A 27,978-nucleotide genomic window follows, 5' to 3' on the forward strand; every position below is an offset into this window, starting at 1 on the left:
TGTCTCCTTAACTCATATTTGTCTGTCACTCATATCTAGCCTCCTTTCAGCAAATCCTTTACTTGTCTTCAATATGAGTCACTTCTTGTTCTCATCTCATTCACTTAGTTTTCCCCCTTCACTCATTCTTGCCTCCTTTGCTCATCTCCTTGTCTCCTAAATGTGTCTCCTCCGTCTTTCTCCTTCATGTAATTCCTTTGCCTCCTTGTTTTCTTCACTAATCTTCTTTACTCAATTTGTCTGTAACTCTTTCTTGCCACCTTCACTCATCTCCTTGTCTCCTGAATGTGTCTCCTGTGCTTGTTTCCTCATCTCCTTCATTTCTATTTCTCTTGTCTCCTAAATGTGCATTTAAGCATGTATCCTTCACTGCTTTACTTCACTCAGTCTTGTCTCCTTCATTTTATTTGTGCCTTCTTCACTCATCTCCTTGTCTCCACGTCCCTTCACATTTCTCCTTGTTTCCTTCGGTCGCCTCCTTCACTCATTCTCGCCTCCTTCACTCATGTCCTCGTCTCCTTCACTTGTTTCCTATTGTTTCTCTCTTGTGTCTCCTTTTCTCATGTCCTTGTGTCCTTCCTTACCCTCTCCTTTTTCAGTCGTGTCTTCGTCACCTTCCTCATCTCCACCCCCTGCTCCTCCTCCTTTTCCCTAATCGTCGAGCCTCCTCGCCGCCGGCGTGCGTTTTTTTTTTTTGTTAGGGACTGCAACTTGTTCTCGCTGTCCTGCGCACTTGATTTAGTTTGTAGCTGGGATACAGCGAGCATCGACGGACGACATGACTCTCCGGCAACAAGGAGCGTTTTTCTGTCTCTTTCTCTTTCTTTGCTCCCGGAATGGTAAGTTGAAACCAACTCTTGACGTCGTTGTGTGTGTGTGTGTGTGTGTGTAAATGTACTGTGATGTGCTGACTTTGAAATTAATTACGTCGTTTTGTGTTGTAACTTGTTGGCGTCAAGTCACCCCCAGGATGGCACAGTTTATTTGAAAGATAATTCACGTGCATTTCCATGATATACGCACTTTATACAACACACCTGTGTATATATTTAATAAGGTTTTAACACAGCAGAAAGTCGTGCTTTTGGCAAATGCGTTGAAAGTGTGGTTAATTTACGCACTTGATACAGTGGTCAATTAGCCTGCTAATACGCAGCTTGGACCATCATCATTTCGTCTTTTTATCAAACGTTGCCAATACCTTTGATGAATAATCACAAGAATCTATATTATTTTGGTCCAAATTTACGAGGAGAGACATTTTACAAGCACGGAGACAGTCATGCGTCACGTTATCACCTGGTGAACTTGACATTAATTGTAATACGGCACTAGAGTATGTCGTTGACTGAATATAATCCATTTATACCTCTTTCCCCCCCCCCCCCCTTTCTTCATGAAAATTGCCTCACTGTCACGGATTTATGACTTGTTTTAACGTGTGTTTATTACTGTACACTATCGCTTAAAACAACATATTACAAACATGGTGTTGAGGCCTAAAATGGAGTCGTCTGAGTCCAGCATTACTTAATGTATAGTATTATTTCTTATGTTTCATTGTTATGGAAATACTTAAAAGTATTTTCGTACCGTTTATGTCCAAACTGCCAATTATTGCCAACACGCTAAAATTCACACATTATTCTTGTGTTGTAAGAGACTGCATCCTTGCCAACAGGGTAAATATATCTCTCCCCCAAAATTCCAGCAGCCTATTATTGTGTTGTAGTACTTAATAGTAGTAGCAGTTAATCCAAACTAGCCACCTTGTAAGACATTTAACACGTGGGATGTGTAATTTGAATTAAAGTAGCATTCCGTTGTCTCATTAGAGCCTCAATGGTGCAGTATTTTGGTTGTTGATGATGGAGGTTTGGCACGTACTGAACAGCAAACTGCCAAAATATTCCCCTGGACTCACTAAAGACTTTGACTCATGTCTGGCTTTTTTTTTGGTGCTTGCGATCAGCGGTTACATCTCATTAAATGTGGGTTCAAGTGCATTTATTCAATAATGCTATTAACGGCGATTAATGGCTATTATCCATCGGATACAGGGGGTGGCATGGAGGGGGGCAGAAATCTCTGCTGTGTTGTTGTCATGAAGCAAATACAGCAGAGAGAATGCCATTCAACTGCAACAATGTTGGAATCCGATCGCAAACGCACCTCACAAAAGCTTATCTTTATGAAATCTCACAGGATTTTTGGCATTTCTTGTGAGCATCTTAGTTCTTAATTAAATGTGTAAAAAGAAACAGTTCTCCAAGCATTAATGCAAAAAGTTACAGTAAATACAACGGAACAGTACAGTTCTTTCACGTACCACACCTTGAGAATCACCGACTTATCTGAACATATGTATATTTCCGATTCACTAGTGGTAGCAGTCTGAGTTGGGAACAGATGACATTTGTGTTATTTTCTATGTGATTAAAAATATGAGCAAATCAAAAGATGGAGCATTGTACCAGAGCGTGTTGTTTTGGACCATAGAGCTTCCGCTTTGCAATGTGTTATTCCTATCATCTGACGACATGTGATGACTTTTCCTCCCTGACCTGTGAGCCGCAGAATTTAAAGTAAATGTCAGTTAAAAACAGACGTCTTGTAACTGAAGCCGGCTTTTACTGAACACAAACAAATAGACGCGATACTGGAGGTCCCCTTGCAATGGGGCAACACTCGCCTTATCCTTATTTCTCCTCCCTAAATCCCTGTTTTTGACTCTATCAGCCTTGTCTTAATTAGGTTTACCACAACCTAATCCTCGTCTTCCCTTCTACCTCCTTCGGAGACGGACTAAAGCCGTCTGTTTTGGGATTAGCTCCACGGTTGCTGATGGAGAAGCCGCTGAACGAGGTTCTTGTCAAAAGTGGAGACGTCACACAAATGGGTCTTGGGGAGCACTTATCTTAATACAATTTCTGGCCACAGGAGCATTTTTTTTCTGCATGGAAGCAAAACCATGGCAGATATGACAATTCAGGTAAAGTAGCTCAATGCTGACCTGTATTGATTCCTCAGACCGGTGTTCATCAGCATGATGGCCATGTTGTCTGACGAGCATGGTTTTGTTCATTAAATCAGCAGCACAGCTTTCACGGTGACATTTACAAAACACAGTGGCCGTAAAAAAGCGGGCGCACTTGCGCCGTACCATTAAGAAGCTCTGTACTTCAATCATGCTTCATGGGCTGCCTCTGAGCTCAGCGAGATCCTTCAAGTTAAAATATGAGAGACAGCTGCACGCCGTTGCAGTTGTTCAACGTATGGAGTCTGAGAGTGCGGCGTTTTTATGAGCCAAAACATGTCGTGGCATACACAAGAAGCTCAGTAAGTAATGTTGGATGTGTATGCTTGTAATGGGAATGCTTTTGAACCCCAATCCCATTTGAAAGGGCCGTGATCGTTTAAGGTTTGTTTGGTTTGTTCTTTACTTTGGACATCACAGGCTGAACGTCACATGACCAAACTCAGGTGATCCATGATGTTCATTTGCTGAGCCCTTAGGCGCCGTGATGTCATTTTCAGTCGACAGCAAGTGGCAGTAGTACAAGGCACAATGGCCGTTGTTGGTAACACAAACCAAATTTGTAAATCGAACTGTGACCATCATATTATCACTAAGCTATGCTAATGCAGTAGTGAAGTTATAATTACTGTCAATATTTGGACAGAAGAAACACTCGTGGGCCATGAATATAATAAATCAAATTAAAAACGGTCAGTATGGCAACTGACTTGCCGCAGCGCTCACTAGTTTATTGCCCTACGTTGCCCTCCATGAACCAGGAAGTAGCATGCTAAGTAAGTTTTGTTTTCTGTTATCTGTTTGACCTTGGTGGAAGTTTGCTCTCTAAATGCTATTCTGGTTATTTGGTTGGTTTGTTCGTGAAGAAAAGTCTCCTTTGAACACCTTTCTGTTACATGGTCACATGATGTGTTATGTGAATGTTACGTTCTTATTGATGACCATGACTTTTTCAAAACGTTACGTCAGCATTAAAAACAGTACGTACAGTGATTGATTGAGTGTGCCTTCCTGTGCCACAAGATGTCATAATCTTGCACTGCCGCGCAAGCTAGTTCAAGACATATTGTTCGTAACCCCGTAGGTCAATGCAGTCATAAACCGAAGTCTGATTTTGGTGATGATCCAAATACATTCTTTTTATGATTCGCCGTTACAGTCCAGGTGCGTCCGGGCCAAGTGGGGGCAGTAAACCGTGAAATATGGCACTTTAAAAGATTGTTGTACACCAATTTTGGAATGCCATATTACCGCCTGCTGAATACGATGGCCTGCAGTACCTCTAATTTTTTAAATCATAATAATCAGACGTTTAGAATGGTTCCCGCCTTGGTGGAGGTCTCGTGCTTAACTGCATGTCTTTCCAGTATCGATGGAAATAGCCACTTACTTGAATTAAGTTTTTATTATATTTTGTGTGGATCAAATCAGTTTAATCAGGAGGAAAAAAAAATCGCTGACTATTTTATTCCTCTGAGTAAATCATCCCGATGTAAATATTGGCTGATCTCTCCGTGACCCCGCCTCCGCGCCGTCCGTGCGTCTCGGCATCCTCGGCCGAGTGCCCGAGGATGCCTTGGTAGCGCCGCCGCGCTCGTGTGGGCGACGCAGGAAGTGTGCAGCTGTTAGCCGCAGTTGTTCACCGGGATTAGTGCCGTTAGCCTGAGTGATAGCCGCGACTGACAGCCATGCAATCTAATGCACCGCCTCATTGTTTTCATTAAAGAGAGTGCGCCGCGGTGATACGGAGACAATGGTGTAATACCACTGAATTAAGTGCAGCCTCTCGTGCGTCACTCAAACACAACACGTGTAATTAATTGGACTTTTCGATGGATATTTCCGGAAATCCGATGAGAGAAGCAATTGCGTAGAGGACTGACTGTCAAAGCAGAAATGGCATTGCTGCTAAAACACTTCCAGTAAGTGATGGTTGGCATGAAGGAAGGTTGATAAATTTGATGTTTAAAAGAGACATACTAAAATGTGTTGTATTTGTCCTCATTCAACACCATCTTGTAGCGGTTCTCTTCAAAGCAGGTTTCCCAAACTCGCACCTAAAAATCTGGACAGTAAAATAGCTTACAGAACTTCACCGTCGCAGTAGACAACCGTGACCCATTTTAAAAGCCCGGCTCAAATGAATCTTTCTATGTTTTTGGACAATCAAAGCCAAAGCTGACATCTACCCCGAAAGCCTAAGACTGTGTGGCTTTTTTTTCAAGGCCTTGTGTGTGTGTGTGAGTGTGTGTGTGTGTGTGTGTGTGTGTGTATGCGCGCTCCTCAGTGGATGGGCTGATGTCAGAGCGGGATTTCATATCCAGCAGCAGCTGCCTGTGTAGTTTGATCCTACGCCTTCCGGGAGGGAATTTCGCTCCCGTATTGACTACCTCCTCGGTGCCACGGAAGCGCCCGGAACGTTCCTCCTTGCCGCTTGCAGTCCTTTATTCAAAGCGCAGCATTTGGAAACGGTGGTAAAATCCATACGACGTGCCCTTGAGAAGATAAGACCTGTTTTGGGAGTTTGAGATAGCAAACTCTGCCTTCGACGAGACTACTCATGTTTTTGCCAGTTGCAAACTTTCCCTTCATTTAGTAGTTAAAAAAAAAAAGTACAATGTGAACACCATTACTTATTCTTTTAAAATGCCCCTGGGGAAACACATCGGCTCTTTTTCTGGATTTGGCTTTTCGGCTCGCACAGTTTGAATTGTTTGCTCAGAAGTGTCAAGCGAATTGCGGTTTGTGTGGTTTTTCTCTGCTCCCTTATTTTTCGCTAGAGCATTGAGCCTCGGGCAAATATTCGCCGTGATGCTTGTTTGTAGTTTAAGATCTACTTACTCACTAGTTGTGTTGACAGACAGTCTGTCCGGGCGAGATGACACGCTAGCGCTTCATCTTTTTACACTCAAAAAAACAGCAACATATTATCAGAGAACACTTGTAAGCAACGCAAAAGGGAACATAAACAAGATAGCAAGGGAGAGACGAAGAACTGTTGCACAGTGACCCAGATATAACTACATGCATGGCGGCGGGATGCCAGACTGACTTTTAATGGCGGGAAAGACAAGAGACACTCTTAAATTATGCTTTGATAAACATAGTGCAAAGCAATAAATGCAGTCTTTTGATTTGTTGATGAACAGTAATCATGTATTCTTGCTTATGAACGTCAGAATGGTACATGGGAATTCAACTTCAGAGGCTCTGTTGTATTTACCGTATTTTCCGCACTAAAAGGCGCACCTAAAAGCTTTCCATTTTCTTAAAAGCTCACAGCGCGCCTTAATATCCGATGCGCCTTGTGCGTGGTCATTACGGTAATATTTCGACTCCAAAATGGCTCCTTGCTAGAGACATGCTGACAACGCAGAGTTCAAACTTAAGGCGATCGGTTACGCATTTGAACACGGAAATTGAGCAGCGGCAAGAGAGTTCAATGTTAACGAGTCAATGTTATAACTCGCTGTCGGTCAAGTGAACTGTGTCGCTGCTTTATTAAATCAGTTTTACTGACATCTGATTGTTCTGTTGGGGTTTCCTTGAGCGTGGCTCCATCTAGTGGATGCATTGTAGATTGCGTCTTAGAATGCAGTGTGCCCAATGTATGAAAAAAAATTACAAAATAGGCCATTCATTGAAGGTGCGCCTCATAATCCAGTGTGCCTTTTAGTGTGGAAAATATGGTCATGAAAAAAACACGACTAAAGTTTGGATTGTAAAGTTGAATTAAAAATAGAAATACAACACTTCTAGGAAGAATAACAATTATTACAGTCGTTTATTTAATCTGTGATAGAAACAAATATGACGCGCGCACGCTCTATGGGGTTTGCCCAATTAGGGGACAAGTAAAGTTTTGCTTTCTTTGTTCTCTTAACATAATCTCGGCGCAATTCAAGATTGAAAGGACTCTCATTTGCTGCATTTCGGCATGAGGCAGGTTTGGCCCGAGCGGTTCTCGTTCAACTCGTCATCGGCGAAAGTGGCCATCTGCGCGTGACGTCCTTTCATATTTGGAGGACCCATCTGTGGGACACATGGCACTCTCTTGGGCTGCGATTCAATTCTTGGCATAAAGTCCCTACAGTGTCAGACCGACAGACAACCACCCCCCCCCCCCCCCAAAAAAACCAAAAAACCCAAAAACCACCCTCCTTCATTAAGAGGCCTCTCCCGTCTCTTTTCCTGAGCCAGCAAACAGAGATTAACCGGCAGCTGCGCACATCTGACGCCTCCACTGTCGCATGAGGTACACTCCTCATGTTGCACAGAAACTGGACACCACAATAGTGCGGGACATTCCCGCCTTTTCTGATCCGTGACCCCCCCCTTTCCCACCCCCCTTACCCCTCACCACCACTCCCCAAATCCTCTGTCTTCGCACACCTCTCTCATGCCCCTCCCTCCTTCTTGCCATGCTCTTTTCTGGGGTTGTTTGGCTTTCTGGGTGCAGTTGATGAGCCTGGGAATGTTTACTTAGCTCCGAAGGCTTGACAACATCAAGCAACACGGAAGAAAGAGAAGCATGTGGGTAAAAGTTGGAATAAACTTCATGAATGTAGGATAGCTGTAGTTTGGAAGAAAAGAAATACCAACCCTTAACCCATCCAGATTTTGTCATTGCCTTGCCATTGTTCCGTCTGCAAAAAAATACCCTCGGCCGACCCACCTGTTGGTTGGACCAGCGTGAAAAGAGTCTGTTAATTCCCTCGAGATGCTTCTGATCCTAACTGAGCAGTATCTTAACTCCCATCAAATGCAAATTGTCGTGGCCAAGGTGCTTTAATTGCAGATTGGGTTCGTTTGTTAGTGAGCCAGCAGGTAAACACAAAAAGCACAGAGACTCACCTCCTTGATCTTCCCCTTCTGTGTTGCCCGCCACTTCTAACTAAATAATCAAGGTGACAAGAGAGCCCCTTCTTTTTGAAATCGGCTTTGCAGAATTAATTATACCGCAGGAAAGTTTTACCGGGAGTCAACCAGCACAAAGCCAATCATCAACGTCGGTTGCTGCTGAGTTGAGGCTTTCTGTAAAACAAGCCGTGATGAACTCTCGTCGCTCCAGCTGGCTGGAAAAGAACACATTCCCCCCTCCTAAATCCTGAGGGCTCCAGAAGTGTGAAACGTGACCCCCGGTAGCATTATGTCAGAGTTGCACTTATGTCTTGAAGTTCGGCTCACTTGTAATGGATATGAGGCATGTTTCTTCCCGGGACAAAGCCGATGCCACCGAACCGTCTCCATTTTATTTGCTCAAGGCATCCCCTCGGACGTCATCATTGTTCCGAGGAATGCCGAGTCGTCCGCTAGCTTTTGTTCCCCGTGGTTAGTGTCAAACAGCGAAAAGTGACGAGCGTGAACCTGGGGACTGTGAAGCGGCTTGTAAAAATATATTTATGTACAATTCAGCTTTACTGGGATTGAGTTACAGCGGGATGTATCGAGTGCCGGTGATTTAAGTCAGAAAATAGGAAGTCAAACATTTGCTGTGACTTGTTCAGGGCAAAGAGCACAGAAGAGCCATTCAGTGAAAAATGAGTAACTATAATTTTTTATTTTTGAAAGGATACAGCCTCTGCCGGTAGCACTCGTGCTTGGTTGAGTCTTCCGACTGAATCGCAAAAGGAGACAATTTCAATCTTACAAAGGTGTCATCCAAAATTATTATTTCGTAGTTGTGCAAAAAAAACAAAACAAAAAAACCTGGACCTCACGCACAATTAATCATGCAAAATCTATTTTGATCTGCTGACTCGAACAATCGAAAGGATGATTGATAGATTGTTCGAGACTAAAATTATTTGAACTATATGGGCTTTTCCTCCCGTGTCCCCCAAAAAATGCCCAAAGTTTTGAACGCTTGCGTTTTCTGTTTTCACAAGGCTAGCGTGACATAGCCAAAATAATGAACATGATTTGCATCCATTTTCAGTTCACCTACAGAATGTGTTCACCTAATCAATAAATTAGTGACTTAGCAACCTCCAAAAAAAAGTTTCTCCTGAAGTTTGCGATGCCTGGCGCGGCGCCAGTCGCCCGCCCGTCACCGCGCCGTCGTCAGCATCTGTTGTCAAATTAAAAATGACGCGAGCTAGAACGCCGACTTTGAAGTCAGAAAGACATCGCCGTGCGCGGATCCTACATGTGCGCATGAATATTCATGCCAACCCCGAGGCTAACCAAAATGTTTTCCTATTGTGCTAATGAGCTGCGCTATGCCACGAATGCCACATAACGTTATAGCCGGCTGACTGTTTTCACCCCCGCTGATTAATCCCATCATTACTGTAAACGGCGCAGCCCATCTATTGGTTTACATTCTTAATGAGCTTTTCTTGCCCTTCCATCAAGTCGTCTCACCGCGAAGCAAACTCTCTCGGTTAGGAGATCGCAGACAGGTTCATATGGTAGCGGCTCTCAAAATGTTTTGCTTTACCCCGTAGGCTCGACTATCACAGTCAGATTTATGTCACCTATCATGTTTTGAAGGGTTACTCTCCCCCCGCGGCTGATTCATTGTGCAGGCCTATTTCTTTTTGTCTCTCTCTTCGGTTCGGTTATCAGTTTCAGGGTATTTGTTTGGCAGATTCCCCAGAGGGCTAATCTCTTTAAGTGTCTCTCTGGAGCACTAAACTAAGAGAGGGGGAAAAAAAAACCAAGATGGTTGCGGAATATCATCGGCAACTGTTGATTTACGATATCTGCAGACTGTCTGTTCCTTGTCACGGTCTTAAATCACGGTAATCTTACGACTTGAACGCAGCCGTGACAGAGGTCCCTGAAAAGCAGTAAATATTCGCAATTGATGGGATGAAACCAGTGACGTTTTGACTTGGGGCTCATTGTAAATTTTCGATTTCGTCCTGTGTTTGTATTTGAATTGTCGTTTGAAAAACACCCTATCCAGCTGGCGCAGACTAGAAATGCTCAATCCGAAGACCACTAAAGGCATACATATTTGGAGTTCAAACCCAAATTGCTGTGAGCGGAGTTCAGACTTAATTTGTACCAGATGTCATGAAAGTAGATTTTTTACCACACAAATGACGAGAAAAGCTGCCAAAGAGCTGCGCCTGACTCAAAAGGAAAAAGATGTGCTTGCTAAATCACAAGCGTTGGTTAAATTGATCGCTATCTGGATCTGTCTAGAAAAGCATCTGGGTCCTGATCAACACCGGAATCTACCTGTTGAGGACCTCTAAACTAAATGAACCCAGATGATTGTTTTTGCTTTTTTTTTTTTTTTTTTACCAGCGCTTTTTAAGTTAGCCACCTGTCTCGGCCCTGGATGCTCTGTTAACCATCGGTCGGGAAGAGAATCATGTAAAACTGCGTTGGGTTTAAATGGGGCGCAACTTCCATCATCCCTTCTATCATAGTTATTGTCTGTTGAGCGTCGATTTCGACCTTTGTGACAGTTACCGAAACCATTGCCCTGCAATTGATAACGGGTCACGGGTTGATTTCCATTACTGGGAAAAGATGAACAAATTGGGGGCAGCCTCGCCGTCTTGAGAAGGAACAGGAGAGCAGGCTTTGTTCTCAGATAAGAATCCCACACTCACTGGTGAGTCACAATCAGGATTTTGTCAGCCGACAGGACTTTGCGGGTAATTTAGCGCCTGCCGGACACGGCCAATGTCTTTTGAAAACGTGCCTGATGAAAGCCGGAATGTGATCCACCTCTGCGGCTCAAGTTTAGCGTTAGGAATCTACCTTCGGGGGTTCACTCCCCCCCCCCCCCCCCCCCCCCCCACTCGATTGAAGAATGAAGAGTCCAAACTATAATCAGCTTCGCCTGTCTAAGATGTGCTGGAGTGTGTGATTAGTGGGGTGACTCGGTCTCGAAAAGAAGACGGACATCACAGACATGATGAAGTACTTTGTAGATTGTCTTTAACCAACGCAAAGCATGTCTGTCCCAAGTGTTTAAGTTGCAGCGTATGTCCTCATCATATGCATTTATATTGATCAAACAGACCCCATCCAGAGCTACTTTTCAAAAGTAATGAGGGCGCTGCAGAGTCAACAGTCAACATTTCCTTCATATACCTTGCAGTACAGTGCTGAAATGGAATAGCACATTCAACTGGATTAAAAAACGGAAATATTTTGAGAACCCGTGGCCAAATAAAGGCGAAAAAATGCTGACAGTGAGTAAGCCTGACTCTGACTCTGCAAGGTCCCCTGAAGGGCTGGAGGACTCATGACGCCATGGGCTTCCTCGGCCTCCAGCCAGGTTGGCATCTGCTGCCCAGCGGAGGTCCGGAACACTGATAGGGACCGGATTGAAATCCTTAAAGACAGCGTTGCTTGTTAAAGACCCAGAGCGTCATTAGTGTCATATTATTGTAGATAGCTTTGTCATCATGTGGTGCGACTTGCAGTCGGTAAAAGGCCAAATGATGTTGGCTGTAAATAATCTTAGTTAAGTTGTCAAAATAGAGCCGGATTTAAAATATCAGTTACAACATTAATCAGGATCATTCACTCCCTGACTGGTCAAAGTGGCTCCTGTGAAGTTTCCAACTTCCAGGCCGTGATGGAAATTTATTCAGCTATTCTACGCTTGTCCAACGGCTGAAAATGAAAGTGGTTCAGAGGAAATGAAAAGGATTCTACATGGTGAGAGAATGGCGACCCGTGTGTAAAATTGCTGGACTTGCCCTTTAATACGAACCGGTCATGCTGTCCTCGCCGCTGACAGGTTCCTTTCAAATAGCTTCACCTCAGAAAACTTCACAGAGTTACTCAAATAGACAAGGAGTTAACTTTACTCATTTTCTGGTCAGCTTCACTTCCTCGCTGTTCAGTCGATCATCGCTAAGCTGCTAATTAGTCATTCTGTAGACTTCATCAAACTCTTTTCTCTAGCTTGTTACTATAAAAAATATATATAAATAAAATAAACAGCAAATAGTGTTTCTGCGTGTTTTTACCTCTCCCAGAGCAGTCTTGAATATACTTTGACCTTATGTTAAACATATGTTAGCATTCCGGCACATTCTGATGCGCTAGCTCCGCTAGTTAGCTTTACATCCATTTGACGGTTTCCAAGAATCTTCACAACTTAAGTCGTTGATCCCAGTTGGCTTTGTCCGTTTCAACTGGGGGGCGGTAGTAACAGTGTTTGATACACTTTCATTTAAAAACTGCTGACGACTAAGCAATGATTTATGTCAGAACAATAGGAAATGCCAGTCCAAGTCAAAAAAATAAAATAACAACGGTCGCCTTTATCAAAGACAATCCAATACTCATTTGCTGTCTCGTGAATACTCCAAACTTGTCCCGGAAACACTGTCGCATCAGATAGGATAGCTTGAGAAAGTGTCGTAATTGAATAAGATCAGCCCTCCTTTCATTAAAGCGAGAGCGCGGATGTAATTGACTTAAGCAGGCCCGACAGGAGCACGAGGAACAGACATCAAAAGGCTGTTTATTTCCGTTAATATCATCAGACTTAATAACGCTCCGTGTGCGCGGTCTCGTCACGAAACCGAGTCCGTCGCGAGATACTCTGGAGTCCCCGAGTTGATTCCCGAGGTCGTCTTAGCTGATAGATCAAGGCGCCCGCTCTGCATCTTTGAACTTGACATTTCAAAAAGGCGGAGAGGATAAAGCGACGCTAACATGTCAAATCCTCCCTCCCCTGCTCCCTCGACCCTCTTATTGGACGCTGTTAAAAGATCTCATGAAAGAGTAGGGGTTTTTCGCTGCATAGTTTTTTAGCTTTTAGGTGTCACCCTACAACGGTTTCTAGCTCGTCTTTCCCGCAATGCTGTGAGGACTGCACGTACGACTCTGTGGCGCAACGGTAGCGCGTCTGACTCCAGATCAGAAGGTTGCGTGTTCAAATCATGTCAGAGTCAGTGGTACTCAAAAACTCGTCTTTCTTTTGGGGCAAAGGTGTTGTGATCTTCAATTGTTCAATATTTTGGGGGGGGACTGCAGTCAGGACTGAGGCATAATTAGTTTCTCATTCTGTGAAACTTTATTGTTTTATCTTGTTCATTTTTTTTGTTTCACAGGTGTGTATGCGTGTGTGAATAAGCATGTGGGTGGTCCCGTGATAATGCTCTACTAAGTCTACCCCCCTCCCCCAGCTCCCTGCAAGCATCACCAGCACTCCTTCCGCTCTTCCCACTGTTCCTCGCACTCCTTCCCACAAATCACTTGACAAATGGGCTGCCCACAGGTGTTGTTGGAGCGCCCCCTCCGCCCTCCCCCTTCCCTGTCACCCTCCTCCTCACAAACACTCTCAATGGGAATAGGGGGCAACGTTCCCATTGTTCCCAGCTGCCCTGCGTTAAAGTGTACCACACCGCCCCTCCATCATCTGCGGCCCAGCGGGACACAGTGCCACCAGACTACTGGGAAACCAGTCATAACCACACGCCCGGGCTCAAGGTCTTGGCACACAGCCCGCGGCCAGCATATTAAACAAGTCGTGGATGTTTGTCTCAGCCCAGTACCGAGAAAAGGGAGTATCGTATGAGGAAATCTCCACAAAGATCGAAAGATAAGTTTCATATAAAAGCTACAAATTGCAACGTTTACTACTCCTTCAAAGTAATCCCCCCCGGAGTCGAACTCGTTGCCACTGTGTTTCAAGGAAAACGAAATGGCGAGTTTTTGTGTCAATACACGTCGGTTGTGAATAAGGCAACGTGATTTTCAGCAGTGGCCCCCCCGCCGGCTGTGTTTACCCAACAAGCCAGCTTATTGGGAAGACATGTAAAACCAAAAAAATAAACACTCGCTAGTCAACCCATAAATGAATTTGTTCAAGGAAGTTCCCTGTTGGAAATTTTGTTGTCAAGGAACAGTGTTGTTGCTGCTTTTTGTCTGCGGGACAAGCGGGAATAAAGCGCAAATTGCCACCAGTTTCCAGAGTTGTAAAAATCCCTCAGTCTCAAAGTCTTCGAAATGGCTTTGCAATGTTTTGGAACATCTGCAATCCTCCACTCGCGACAAGCCCACCATGTGCTTTGTTTTCATCCCGTCCCCGCCCTACTCCGCGGGCGTCCCTGCCCCCACTTGCTGCCTGTCCAGCTTGCACTTGTCTTCAAATCTCACAGAAGGAATGATTTACCGGCCAACTAGACAAAACAGCGCAGTCAAAAGGCCAATCGGTTCCAAACATCTTTCCGTCGTAGAAATTTTTTTTTTCCTAAGTCTTGATGTTATCATCGACGTACTTATCCAACCCTTCACCGGCCCTGTTTGAATGCAGTTTCTGTTTCATTTTGGGATCTTATACTCACTCATCCTAGATTATTTTCATTTAACTTGTCAAAGAAAATTATGGAGAGTTGTCAGAAGGTCGTTAGCTACCGCGATGCGGCCATCACACTTGCCTCCTCTGATGCCAATTGTGCTGTTGAATCATGTATGTGTCTGAGGGGTCTTCAGGGGCGCTGGCCTGGGCGTCGGGAGTAGCCTCTCTCCCTCATTATCACAGCATTGCACCTGATCGCTCTGCTATTCTCTTTGAGAGCATTAAGGTTCTCAGCGGGATACTGCAGTGGGGTTTTGCCATTTTGATCCCGATGAATTCGGTGTGGCGCGCTCGGCCGACAGCTTCCTCACGTCTGGTTGACGGGATAAAAGGAGTGGGAGTACAGGAGCAGGCTATTGTTGCTCGGGACAGGAGAGGCATCAATGCTAATATCCAGACACAAACGGGAACAGCATCGTGCTCGGGCAATGGACACAATGGAAACAGATGGTTGTCTCTAATGAGTACAGCTCATAATTAAATGACATGTTAATTCTCCATTGAAAATATTCAGTTTGTTTTCTTAATTGGGATGATTTGTTTTTATACAGCGCTGCCCGAGTCCCAGTTTTTTTTTTTTTTTTGTGCAGCTTTGGCCGTTTTAATCGAATTCTAGTTTATTTTCTCTCCTCGGTGTGCTTTGTTTGAACATGTGTAAAACACGAATTAAAATTCGGTGCGTCAAATGTAGACGTAAGGCTGGGGAGGGAGTTGGCGAAGTCGGCTAAGTCACTCACAGAAATTGATCGAGACCAAAATTTCCGTCTCGAAACTATAATTCACCACCGTTTGGCCAATGCGTGTTAACGCCACAGACATTCTGTTGCAAACTCACGCATTCACTCAGGGACTTAACTGACAGTTAGCAAATAAAGAAAGAAAAACGATCCCCGAGGTTTGATGTGGCTTTAAATTACACAAGTAATTGATGGAGTAATCGATTAAAAAGATTTGTTCGCGGCAGCCCGATTTCAAAGACATTTATTCACACTTGACAGGGACTCCAGTCGGAATGCTACATGGACCAGCGTTAAAATTTTCCTCGTGTCTTTTATTTCCAGCCTCTGGTCTGATGACAAACAGCCTAAAATTCTGTTCACCTTTAAAAATTCATTTTGATTGCTCCAGTGGAGGCGACTCTCCGGATGGCTGAGGGCGAAAGCGGAATGACTCGAAACGTATGTTGCAAGGATATTCAGCGTTGTGACGTTAACCATAGGGGCCGGCCCGCATAAGAAGGCCTTTGTTGGAAAAAGTCAACGTGCTGTCGTCACAGCTTTGATTGCAAAAGAGGCCTGCGATAAGGTTGCAATAACAGCCTGAGCCTCATAGCTTCATGCCCCGTCTTTCACTCCCTTTATCAAATAGTGTAGAAACCGCCGCATTTTCTTCAGCTTGACACATTTGTTGGTTCTTTCGTCATTCTGTTGGCACTGTGATTAAAAAAAAAAAAAACAAGCAGCTGATTGTCACAAAGCATTCCTCAAGGGTGAAGGGTTGCACTCGGAGTAGTAACATGCTAACTCCGCATTTCTGTGTTTAAGCCACGAGGGTCCAATGTGACACCCCCCACCCCCGCCCAGCTAACGAACATTTTTTTTTCACCGCTAAGTGAGTGCTGATGTGCGAATTTGACTGCAGGCTTGCCCACTTGTTTTCGGTGTATCGATTGCCAAAAGACCCCACATGACCCCTCCGCCCCCACCCCACCCACCCTTGTAGTTAGACTGTGTTGCGCCTGTTGACCTTTAATTAGCCAACCTGCATCTGCGGAGCCAACTGCATGCCCGAACCCTGGCGCGGTGGAGGAGGGTCCATTGATGGCAACACATCAGATACAAGCATGAATAAAACATCCATGTTTCTCCCTTTAATGAAGTCTCGCCCACCGGGTGCGATGTTCAAAAATTTATGGAGTTGCCTGAGAAGTTTGCCAGCTAGCAGGAATAATTTACAATTCCTCAAAAGCCAGCGAACATCGGCGAACTTTTATTTTAGTCTGAGGTGGAAGGCCCGCGGGGATTTTGGTCCGTATATACGCCGATGTTTTGGGTATTGGTATGCCAAGAAATAAGTGGTTGCATGGAATTTAGAAGAAGAAAAGTGAGCATCCAAGTACATTACATTTTTTAACAAATATAATTTCAAATCAAATGTACAGCAGTGGATCAAAAACAATAAAACGGAGTCACTGTAATATATAATATAATAATATGATATATAATAATATAATAACACTTTTAACATTTAATTTGGTGATGCTTTTGCATACCACTAGAGGGAGCCCACATGCCCCCAGTGGCACATGAAGTACCCTTTGAAAATCATTGAGTTGGGATCGGCTCCAGCACGCCCGCAGCTCTCGTGAGGATGAGCGGCTCAGCTAATGGATGGATAATTTAGAGAGCCATTGTCATCGGAAAGTGAACAGTAAAAGTCGCCAAATAAATTTGAGGCAACAAAATCCAGCATAATCGTCACTGTCGCGATGTCAGCTAAATGTCCTGGCCCGCTAAAAAGCATAAATGAAAGAAAGCACTTTTTAGTGTTTGTTCCATTTCTTATTTTTTTTTTTTTGAAAACCTTTTTTCACTGGATGGCGACGACATGCAAATCTGAGTGGTCCACACCTGAAGGGCGTGTCCCCTCCCTCCCCCTAAACATCAATCAGCAGTTTGCAGGGTTGTGACCGGCAGCTGTGCGGTGCTGCATGAAAGAGAAGATGATTGCATAAAGAGCTTCCTTTGAGGAGATTTCTCCCACTTCCTTACCTCTCTTCTGCCAAAGAGTAAAGAAAAGTGAACTCGCTCACGGCTGCAGACACGAGAACAGACTGTGAGGAGATTTGTGCCACATTGTGCTCCCGAAAGCCCCTCGCTATGACAAGGACCCTCGTCTCTCTCCTCCATGTGTGTGTGTGTGTGTGTGCGCGTGTGTGCGCGCGTGTGTGTGTGTCCTCTCTTTGATGTCAGACAATGCACTTTGTCCACCAGGTGTTCAACAGCACACCAGCCCTGTGCATAAAGAACTCCTCCTGCTTCTCAGGCGCACTTTTATGCTAGCTCTTTGCACCATCTGAGGGAGCCTCTCTGGATACATTTACTCAGCGACACTCTGTCGCACAAGGCACGCTCCAAGTAAGAGGATCTCCTGAAAAGTATGAATAAATTGTCGTGAAAGCGAAAATATGGCACATGTTTGAATAGGAATCAACTAAAGTGTTCTTTAATCAATACAGAGCATGACATCACATGAACCTCGGTTGAGAGATATTCATTCGTTTTATGTTTTGTTTTGTTTTTTTCTCGGTTCCTAAATTCTGTAATCTTTCCATCTTGTGACCCCGCACTGACTCCACTTTTGCCTGGTTGCCTACTTGCCGGAAAGACAAGAGGAAGGTTTTAAGAAGATGCTAAACTTAGAACGCGACAGAGACGTGACGCAGCGGCACTCTGCGGATACTGGAGCTCGGAGAACCGTTATTACGGGAAATGTTTATTATCTCACAAGTGTCTTGGCTCATTTCATGGCTCGCCAGCCACGTGAAGGATTAGAAGGAGCTTGTGTCTGAGGTGACTTGGGCCTCTTATCAGCGGCAGGGGTGCAGATCGACCACAGGCCTAAGCTGACAACCTTAATCAAACCAGGAAGCCAATAATGGTGACCATTCTGGTTAGCTTCCCAGGGAATTGTCTGCGTGAATGAGCCACCGTGTGCGTACGGACGTTCCCTTTAAGTTGCTCTCACCAAACCCTGTTATTTCTATCTCATTTGTTTTGCAGCCTAATTGTGCAAGCCGCACATTCGCACTGTAGAAGGACCGAAAAACAGTTGGTCACGTCTTCGTATTCATTTGTCGCTGTTTTTTTTTTGCTTGAGTTAGTTTCAAGCATTACGCAGCAACAACATAATTTGACGTTTGTGGAAAATAGTCAAAAATAGTCACCACTCCATGCGCATGGATATACATTCACAAGTGTATGCGGAAGTTTTGAAATAATCAACAGTTACCAATTTTGCTAGGGAGTTCTTAATGTTGGACTTTTCACCTGTGGTTCCCTTAAATGTCTGCTATGAAAGGCTGCATTGTGCGTTTGGTGGCGTGGGTTATCTTGTGCTGTGATAAGCGGTCAGACTGCAGGCCCGATCCTGTCAGCGCACTCAAATAATCGTTATTTTTTTTCTTTTTTTTTAAATGAATCAGCTTGGCCTCAGACAAGGCATATAAAGAATGCGCACACACAACACACACACACACACACACAAACTCACACACACTCACACTGGCGGGACTTTTGGTTGTCAGGGTCCACAGATCATGGCTCATGCGTATTTGTGCTGTAGTCCGTGCCACATAAAGGCACAACAGGAATAGATAAGAACCAGACCCGGCCGGGTTGGCTGTGGAAGCCAAATCCCCGGCAACCCCCTGGCGCTAATCGGATTAGCCAAAAAGTTTTAGCGACGCGGCCCCAAAGAGCAACATTTTTTACACTGACTTCTGTGACATATTTTGCCCCGCGGCATGCGTAATCTGTTCCTCAAAGGCGCCTTGTCATTTTTTTTGTCTAACGAAACAACAATTTAAGCGCAGCATGAACTGATGTTCACCTCTTGTGCTGCGGGTTTGTGCGATTGTGTGAGCGTGCGTGTGTGTGTGTGAGAGAGAGCGCGAAGGGATGCGGTTCACCCAGGTGGGGGAACAATGGCTCACCCGTCGTCTGAGAAATGGTTGGCTGAGCACAGGCCGGACCGAGGAAGGGAGGGGAAGGGAGAAAAACGGGAGTTGTTACAAGGATTGGGGCAGAGCCAGGCAGGGAAAAACGAACTGCTGATGGGGGTGCAGTCTGCTGAATGGGGGCGACTGGGTGGGGACGGGCGTCTCAAAGCTCCTTTCATGCTTGGTCTGGTTTAGCAAAGGCTGAAAACACGGACGAGGACACCAAGGTCCAGCTCTTGTTAGTGGCCGTCACATTTTCTCTGCACAATATTAACATTTTCCGAATATTAAGAGTTTGTTTGAGGCCCATACAATGAAAAAAATAACAATGTTAGAATAACCAGTAATGTAACATAGCGAATTCAAAAAACAAAACCAAACAATCCAGTGGCTTTGAGGGAAATGATCAATGGAAATAAAAGCGTTAGATCTGACGATGTAAGAGGAGCACGAGAGTGTCCTCCACCATCCCGCATAACTCCTGTGAGCCAGATTCAATAGAATATGGGGCCAAAATGTTTTCTTTTTCACTGTGTGTGAAATAAAAGCAGCCAAGTCCAACACGGCTGGAGAACAACTTGGCTCGGGGATTCAACAGTCCGGTGTCAGCCTGGCGAGTCGCCTCTTTCGCCTAAATTCCCCACGATGATGTCCGGGAAACTGCTTTTGTGGCCAAGATGTGTCAGTCAGCCAGGCGGAAGGAAACGAGACGGAAAAAAAAGTACACCATGTGGACAAGAAGCCCTTTCTTTGTTCCGCTTCTGTTCTTGTCTGTCTCGTGCCAAAAATTGGCGCGAAGGCTTGCTTTTAGGGTTAGCGTACAAATTAGCAATTCAACGATTGAATTTGAACACTGTACTTTGGTGTGTGTGTTTCAGCGTGGGCCAGAGTGGAAGTGACGATGCACAAGAGCGTCGAGGTGTACCTGGGCGACTCGGCGGAGATCCCTTGCCAGTACAATTTCACCGAAGCCAACAGCGTTCCCAGATTTGTCATGATCCAGTGGTTTGTGGTGAGTGGTGCCTGGAACAACACAAGCTCTCGTCTATGTAGGACTGTCCAACTGTGCAGGAAGGATTACGCTCATCTCTTCACTTTCACTCAAGAGTGTGCCCTGAATGTAATGAGCAACTCCAAACTAGACTGGACATATGTATTCCCACCTATTGCCTCCTTTTCATTATTTGAGGCCATTGGCCAAGGCTGTAAGCATTGAGCTGATACAGGCTACATAAACCATTGCTAGGTCGCTCATTGGTCAAGTATTTTATACTTTATTTATTACTTCATTAACTGTCCATATGTGTTGCTACTGTATGTTTTCGAATATCAGTGGCTTAAATGGTTATGACTACCACAACATCAATGCTAGTTTCATTAACCCGTCCGATGGTGTTTTACGTTTTGTGTTAGCATTAAGCTAGCTGAAATGATGTGGTTCGGTTAACATAAACAATGTGTTTTTGAGACTGGTTCTTTTGGAACAATCTAAAGGTAACTCAACACACACACACACACACACACACTCAAAGTTAATTATGATCCGATATTTAGTCCCTTATTGATCAATGTTGTATCACTAATATTTCAGGATACATACAGTAGATTTTAATTGACAGCACTACACTGTTTAGCTCTGGACAGTGCGGTATTATTCTCCACCGTCACCACTTTGCTGTTGTCGTGCTCAGTTTTCTGCTTGCCATCAGGCTTTTCTTGGGTAAAGTGTGTCACCATCCAGATGTGAAGTTAATACAGCCTTATTTTCCTCCATGGTGACTGATTTTTTTGGGGGGTTTTTTTTGTTAGTGTGTCCATCTGACCGATGCGTTCAATTCACCATGGTTTTTGCTGTTTTCCATACTGTTGCAATACGCTGTGACGTATCGAAAATTCGCCTGCAGAAGGACCAAGTCAGCAGCTCACGGATTCGCATCTACTACGGCGATGACGACAACCAAATTGTGGACGAGGACACGGAGTACACCGGTCGCATCCAGGTGACTTCAGACCAGCACGGAACTCAGCTCACCATCCAGGAAGTGCAGCTGTCTGACCAGCGGGAGTTCATCTGCCAGGTGAACGGCCTGTCCGCCGGCACCACGGAGAGCAAGACTCACCTCAGCGTGTTTGGTGAGGAAGCACAGTGACAAGCCATTATGTTGACAATAGCTGATATTTGTCGGGAGCTCAGTGAAATAGCTCAATGGATTTGTTCCAGCTCCTCCGGAAGCTCCGGTCATCAAGGGTGTCCAAGCAGGAATATCTGTGACCAATGAGATGCCCTCGAAGGTGAGTCAGGCCAGTATGAACCCCACCAGCTTTACGAGGCTAGCCACCTTGATACTCAGTATATCCTTACATGCTTGTCACCGTGACTCTGCTTTAAGGTGGCCACATGTGAGGCCCGGAACGGTTTTCCCAAATCCAACATCACCTGGTACAGGAACAACATTCCACTGGTGTCTTCAGCGGGACGTAAGTTAGGAAGACAATGTTGGAACACTCCTGATGTCTGCAATTTGGAATTTGTCGCACGTAATCTCTGAGTTTGAACTGTCGCAATATGGCAAGTATTTGAAATACCAGGGTTATGATCTTGTTGACGCAGCAGCGTATGACTACGTCACATGGCACAAGTAGGCTCGCTCAGTTAGCGCTGTTTGATGTATAAAACTCGATGTTAGCATGCTATGCAACTTCAGTCCTTAAAGTTTTGTTTTTTTTTTTAAATTCAAAAGGGGAAATTGTGACTGTGCTCCCGCAGGTGTGAACGTGTGGACCGGCGACACGGTGGAGTCAACCGGCTTGTATTCGGTACACAGCACGCTGGAGTACCGGGTGCTCAAGGAGGACAAGGATGCTAACTTTTCCTGCGAGGTCAGCTTCTTCGTGCCTGGCGCCATCAGGACCGCCGAGTCCGTCAGCGTCGGCGTCACCGTTCACTGTAAGTTGTATGCCACGGAGGCTGTGCGATGAACACACTGTTTATACAGTTGATACTTGACTGACACGCGCCCCAGCTGACGAGTTTTTCAGTTTGCAAGCCATGACTTGGTCAATTGTATCATGCCAGCTAAAATTTGAGTCGGAGGCGAGCGTCAGGTACCCCGCCAAAAGTAGCCTGTCATTCAAAGTGCCGTTTCAACAGTTTTCTGCCGTCAGGTTGTTGCCAAGTGTTCTGTACCACACATTTGAAGAGCCATATTAGCTTTGTGTTGGTCCATTGTTTTTGGAACAGTGACACAGTTGCGGTCAGAGCCAAACGCAGTCGGTGCTGGCAGCCTCATGGAAATGATCTTGTTAATGGGACTTTACAAGCATGCTGAGTAAGACTGTTTAACTTGACTGGGTGTGTGTTTGTGCGCGCGTCTCCATGCGTGTGTGTATGTGCATGTGTGTGTGTGTGTGTGCGCGCGCCCGCACAGACCCAGCCACCATGGTGGAGCTGTGGAGGGAGTCGCCTGAGGGATTGATCAAGGAGGGGGATACTGTGGAGCTGCGTTGCCAGGGCGATGGCAACCCCACGCCGACCTTCATCTTCAGCAGGGCGCGAGTAAGAATAGAAGCCCTTCTCTCTGCCGAAAAAAAGTCCCCCCGAGATAGGACTGACATGCAAAAGACGCGCCGGGAATGTTTTTGATATGCAGAGCTGGCCGGACCCCCACGTCGACGTGAACGTGCAAAGGTCTGCGGAGGCCTCGTCTGATTTGACCTTGCAGAGTCAATCTGGGCTGTAAGACGCTGACAGGGTTCGGGGCTGGAGCCGGTTCCCATGTCAAACACAAAACCATTGTGTTTGCTCTGCCAATTAGGTCATCATGACTTGCAGTGTGAAACTGTGAGAAACAGGAAGAACATTATCGAGCTGTGCACATTAATTACAGTGGAGCCTTAGAAGTCAATTACAGTCGTCAAATTCCTACACAAGGTGCATTGGAATGTTATGCTATGCATTGCTGAATAATAATTTATACCAGAAGACACAATAGCCTGTAAATCCATCCATTTTTTTTTTTGGTGAAAGAGATGAATGATTCCTCCAGCCACTGAGTTGACCTGCCAGCATCTCTGAAATATTGGTCAACTTTAGGCTAGCGAACAAAATGTGAAATCCATCTCTTGGTTTGAGTGTGACAGTTCGACATCTTTGCGGCAGGAACCCGGCGCGGACGAGGACTTGGACAGCCGCGGCAACGTCTTGATGCTGCAGGCGGTGTCACGAAGAGACCGCGGCCTCTACCGTTGCCGACCGCGGGATGGCACCTCACACGATGATGTCAAAGGAGAGATGGAGCTCAACGTGCACTGTGAGAAAACAGCACACACATACACACACACGCGCACACACACACACACACACGCACACACACACACACACACACACACACACACACACACACACACACACACACACACACACACACACACACACAGACAAGTGTCCAGGCTGTGCGACTAAATTAACATAATGTGTACTCAGAACTCATTATCATTGATCACACAGACTACATCCAGCGGCGGTTGTTATCACATTATTAGAATGAAGGATTTAAATGGAAAACCTTTTAAGACCGCCCTTATTTAACCCGACAGTGTGTCCCTCTGTCCTGTGTCCCATGTGCGTGCTGTGTTCAGACCTGGACCCAGCGGTGGTGGTACCCAAAGAATCTGAGGCTATGTTAAGAGGGGAAGATTTGACTGCCTCGTGCAATGCTCTGTCTTCCCTGAAAACATCGACGGTCTGGTACAAGGTTTGTTGGTCTACATCATATTTCAAAGTAGTTCCCCGGGATGTTTATTGACTCAGCTATATAGCGGAGGTCCAACATTGACCAGTGGACTATTTTGCAAGAAGGTGAACCGGTTTTACCAGTATACAGCAAACCCCACTCCATCGCAATTTCCTGGATTTGGTATAGTGTGTGTGTGTGTGTGCAGGACAGTAAGGTAGTGGGCGTAGGAAACACGCTACACCTGCAGGATGCCACCTACGAAACGGCGGGTGAATACGTGTGCGAGGTGACCGTTCCCGCCCTGCCCACCCTGCACACCAGCGGCTCCGTCCACATCGTCGTCCACGGTCAGTCATCCCAAACACACCTCTGAAAAAGTCATGTCACACCGACCCCGTGCCGCATCCTTGTGTATCATTGCGGTCGTCCGTCTGCGTATTTGTGCGTGTGTACACAGGTGGTCCTCAGCTGGTGGGCGAGGAGCAGGAGGTGCATCTGGAGGAGGTAGTTGGCAAGACGGTCAACCTGAGCTGCGAGGCACGTGGCCACCCCGCACCCAGCATCACGTGGAGCTTCGACGGTAGCCAGGTGACTCAGCGCCGCTTTCGAGAGGGGCAGATGTGAGATGACTTCGATGAGTCATTTCGCCGCCTTGGCTTCTCTCATTCGCTCGACTGACATGTGCTTTCTCTCTGCAGAGCTGGCACGAGGTGTTCAGCGAGTCCGGCGACCACATGACCCACAGTGTGGTGTCTGTCGCCGTCAATTCGGACATCATCGCCATGTGCAACGCCTCCAACGACCTTGGCATTGACGTCAGAGCTTTCAGCATCAAAGCCAGTAAGCGAGGTCTCACTCTGTATCACCAACTACCGATACAACAAAGCATGGACTAATATACACCTCATCCAAGCATCTGTATTCAGCCATAAATTTTTGTAACATGTTCACCCCCCCAAAAAAAAAAATATATATACCGTATATCAAAAGCACATTTCCATTACATGGCCCCTTTAAACACAGTTGAATCTCCAAATTCGAACCTAATCTAACAAAAGTTTTGTTGTCAATTTTATCATTGCCTATAGATTGCCACAAGATGGCAGCAAAGCACTGATTGTCTTTAAATGAAACTCCTCGACTCACCTCCACATAGTTCCTTGCCACCAAGGTGCCACGACATGGCGACAAGAGCACAAACTTTTGTCCTAATGAAGCTCCTCAATTCACTTCAAACCGAGTTGCTTGGCACCAAAGTCATTCTTTTACTCCTTTGACCAGAGTAAAAAGGCTGGTGTCGGCGGGCAATCGCAACATTGTGGGCAAAGCGCGAGACGAGTGTGTGAAGTAGCGTGTAAAAAAGCGTGTTGTTCTACTTGTTCACAGTTCCCCTGGTCACTTCCAGCGCTCCCTTCTCTCCCGGTAAGATGGTCGTACTGCTCGCTCTCTCGCTCGCTCACTCATTTCATGGTCTGCTCACCAAAACGCTGTCTGTGTCCTCCTCCGCCTCGCCTCCTCCTCCTCCTCCTCATTTGACAGCGAAAGGCTTTGAGGACCTCCTCCATGCCTTATTGATGATCTCTCTTTCTGGGACTCTCGTCGGCTTCGCTCGCAGAGCCTTTCGGATGGCCCGCGGGCTGATTAAATATTCTCTTTTGCGTAGACAGAACTTCACAGCCCTTTGAATGACTGAGTGAAAATTCTCACTAATTACGGGATCTTATGAAGCAGCATGCGGTCGATTCGCACCTTTTGCAGCGCATGAAATCACCCCAAAAAAAACCCATTTGTTTTTCCAAAGCGATTTTAGTTGCTGTGGAAATTGCTGACAGTACTTAATTCTAATCCAAGAAGAGATTTGATTGAGATCATGAAACCAAACCGTACTCCCACTTGATTAGGCACATTGGATTATTCAGGCGTTTCATGACGAAGTGGCCTATGAGTATGTTTTAAATGCAGAGACAAACAGCACAACCTCTGTGGGTTTTAGTCCATCTATTACTATTCATAAATTCAGTAAGAATACAAACTGCTGACGTGGATAGTTTTATTTGGGAAAAAGAAAGCATTCCAAGTTTCAAAATGCTGCCACAACACGCACGGTCCACATTAAAAAGAAAATTTAAATACATCTACTGCACTTTGCGACAATCACTATTTCTGTTCTGTTTGTTTTGCTGCTCTATTTATAATTTTTTTTTTCTTCATTTGTGTCAAAACTAGGGATGGGCATGATAATTAATCAATGATCAGGAAAATTATTCAGCAAATGTGGCAGAAAGGGGAAAGGAGAATAAAATGCTATTAGGAAGGAAAAATAATAATAATTCCAATTTCAATCACTGAGATAAAGTGAAATGCCCATCCTAAGTTAAAAATGTCTTTTTGTTGCCAACAAAGGCTAGAGAGACGAAATTGTGATTATGTGCGTGGTTCTTGTGTGTGTATTTGTGTAGCAGAGGGCAGTGGCGTGATCATTGTGGTCATCATCCTGTGTCTGCTGCTGCTCGCCATCCTGGGCAGTGTGCTTTACTTCCTCCACAAGAAGGGCAAGATCCCGTGCGGGCGCTCGGGGAAGCAGGACATGTGAGTGGCTCACGTCTTAGGCAAGCCTGTCCCGGCCTTCGCCAGCGCGCTTCTAAAATGCTCCTCCCACTGCCCTCCGTCAGCTCCAAAGAGAAGACCGCCAAAGATGACATCGTGGTGGAGATGAAGAACAACGCCAATGCCAAGAGTGAGGACACGGTGCTCCTCAAGGCAGTCAACGGAGATAAAAATGGCACAAATGAGCAGGTAACTTTTTATTTTATTTTTAGGAGATTGAAATTGTCAACTAAATACAAAAAAAATGGAGAAATGTCAGGGCACTACATTTCTAATTTAGTGGGGATAAAGATAAAAACGAAGATTTTGGAAAATGGACACTTTAAAAATGTGGAGAATAAAGTTGTAATTTGATGAGGAAAATCTTGTTTGTATTATCAGTACAAAGTCAGAAGTGAAACTGTTACAAAAATTGCCGACTGTTGCAACATTGCGAGAAAAAAAATCTGACTGTTACGGGAGACACATTTATGAGAATTTAATCGTAATTTCACGAGAATAAAAAAATGTTTAAAAACGTTTACACTCGATTAACGTCACTGTGTGTGTTCATCCAGTGAAGGTGTGCAAGAATCAGCAGTGGAGGAGCTGATCTGAGACCAGCAGGGACTCAAATCACACATTCCACCTTCATACACTTCAGTATTTACACACACACACACACACATACACGCACACACACAATCTTTTGAGTGAATGTTTTTCATTTTTTAAAAGTTCATCCATCGTTTGCCCTTTGTTTCATCATCACTTCGCCATCAAAGTGTACATATTATATATATATTTTGTTATTTAAGATATTCACACACAAAATACACACACACACACACACACTCGTTTCACACTGCTGTCAAGCCCGTTTTTCTCCTTTTCCCCTCGTACTGTTTGTAAATATGTCAGCGGACTGATGCCGGGCGGATTTCAAAGAGGTTAGCGATCCGCTTTGCCCGGTTTTGTTTGTTTTTGAGATTTCTGCGGAATACACTGAATATGTTTGTATGTATTTTACTTGCGTTGTGTTCCACCAATTTTGCGTGTTTAAAATTGTTCACAAGCGTGCTTACATTTGTTCATAAGTGGTACTTTCATGACGGTACTTTTGAAGTTTTCAATTTGATGCAGGCACACTGATGCCCCCGCTGGGCCCGTTTTTTGTGAATGTCATGTAGCGTTTTTATTTTTTGGTGAATTTTTGTAATTTTTTTTAATAACTTTTTCCACTCACATGCGATGATGTCGTGCTCTGCTGCGTTCCAGAAAACTGCACACCAAGGGAAACATTGTTCATATTTTGTGTTTTATTTCCCTCTACAAAAGAAGTGTGTACATTAAGTACAGTTTATGTGATCTTTGACGCTTGCGTTTTTTTCCAAATAAGGTTTTTGCAAGAAAATGCCAAATAAAAAGTTTTTTTCAATCCGTTTATATTATATTATTTTTTTAAAGCAGCCATTTTAAATCACGGCAGAATTTAGGATAAACGGTGTTGAAAAGGGATCGATGGATGGAGTTTAAATTCATTCAGAATAAAATTTTAGCTCACGCATTTCCGAGCTGCTCCAGAACGCATCATTCAGGAGCACACAGCAGG

General features: G+C 45.0%; 1 protein-coding gene and 1 non-coding gene across 3 annotated transcripts; both read left to right on the plus strand.

Moving 5' to 3' along the window:
- Window positions 1-562: 562 nt before the first annotated feature.
- mcama (melanoma cell adhesion molecule a) lies at window positions 563-27,804 on the plus strand. Of its 2 annotated transcripts, none has more exons than XM_086131102.1 (16): window positions 563-839; window positions 19,923-20,056; window positions 20,949-21,177; window positions 21,266-21,336; window positions 21,435-21,522; window positions 21,812-21,991; window positions 22,473-22,600; window positions 23,204-23,354; window positions 23,683-23,798; window positions 23,986-24,127; window positions 24,238-24,368; window positions 24,479-24,620; window positions 25,167-25,202; window positions 26,243-26,369; window positions 26,453-26,576; window positions 26,945-27,804. In XM_086131102.1, exons 1-16 carry the CDS (start codon window positions 779-781, stop codon window positions 26,945-26,947), a joined length of 1,863 nt encoding a protein of 620 aa, XP_085987228.1. In that variant the 5' UTR covers window positions 563-778; the 3' UTR covers window positions 26,948-27,804. The 2 variants fall into 2 exon arrangements, with proteins under 2 accessions (XP_085987228.1, XP_085987227.1); XM_086131101.1 differs by having other exon boundaries at window positions 566-839; window positions 26,240-26,369.
- trnaw-cca (transfer RNA tryptophan (anticodon CCA)) lies at window positions 12,844-12,915 on the plus strand. The gene has a single exon. It is a non-coding gene; the product is annotated as a tRNA-Trp (tRNA).
- Window positions 27,805-27,978: the final 174 nt, after the last annotated feature.

The sequence above is a fragment of the Hippocampus guttulatus genome, chromosome 15, assembly GCF_054856545.1.
Source record: "Hippocampus guttulatus isolate MCC_2025c chromosome 15, RoL_Hgut_1.0, whole genome shotgun sequence".
In the NCBI taxonomy this organism is placed as follows: domain Eukaryota; kingdom Metazoa; phylum Chordata; class Actinopteri; order Syngnathiformes; family Syngnathidae; genus Hippocampus; species Hippocampus guttulatus.

Bases quoted from the DNA above. Each gene is read 5' to 3' on its own strand.
- mcama (XM_086131101.1), top strand. From the start codon at position 779: ATGACTCTCCGGCAACAAGGAGCGTTTTTCTGTCTCTTTCTCTTTCTT. The intron at 21,178-21,265 runs GTGAGGAAGCAC...GATTTGTTCCAG, and splicing joins GACTCACCTCAGCGTGTTTG to CTCCTCCGGAAGCTCCGGTC. The intron at 21,523-21,811 runs GTAAGTTAGGAA...GTGCTCCCGCAG, and splicing joins ACTGGTGTCTTCAGCGGGAC to GTGTGAACGTGTGGACCGGC.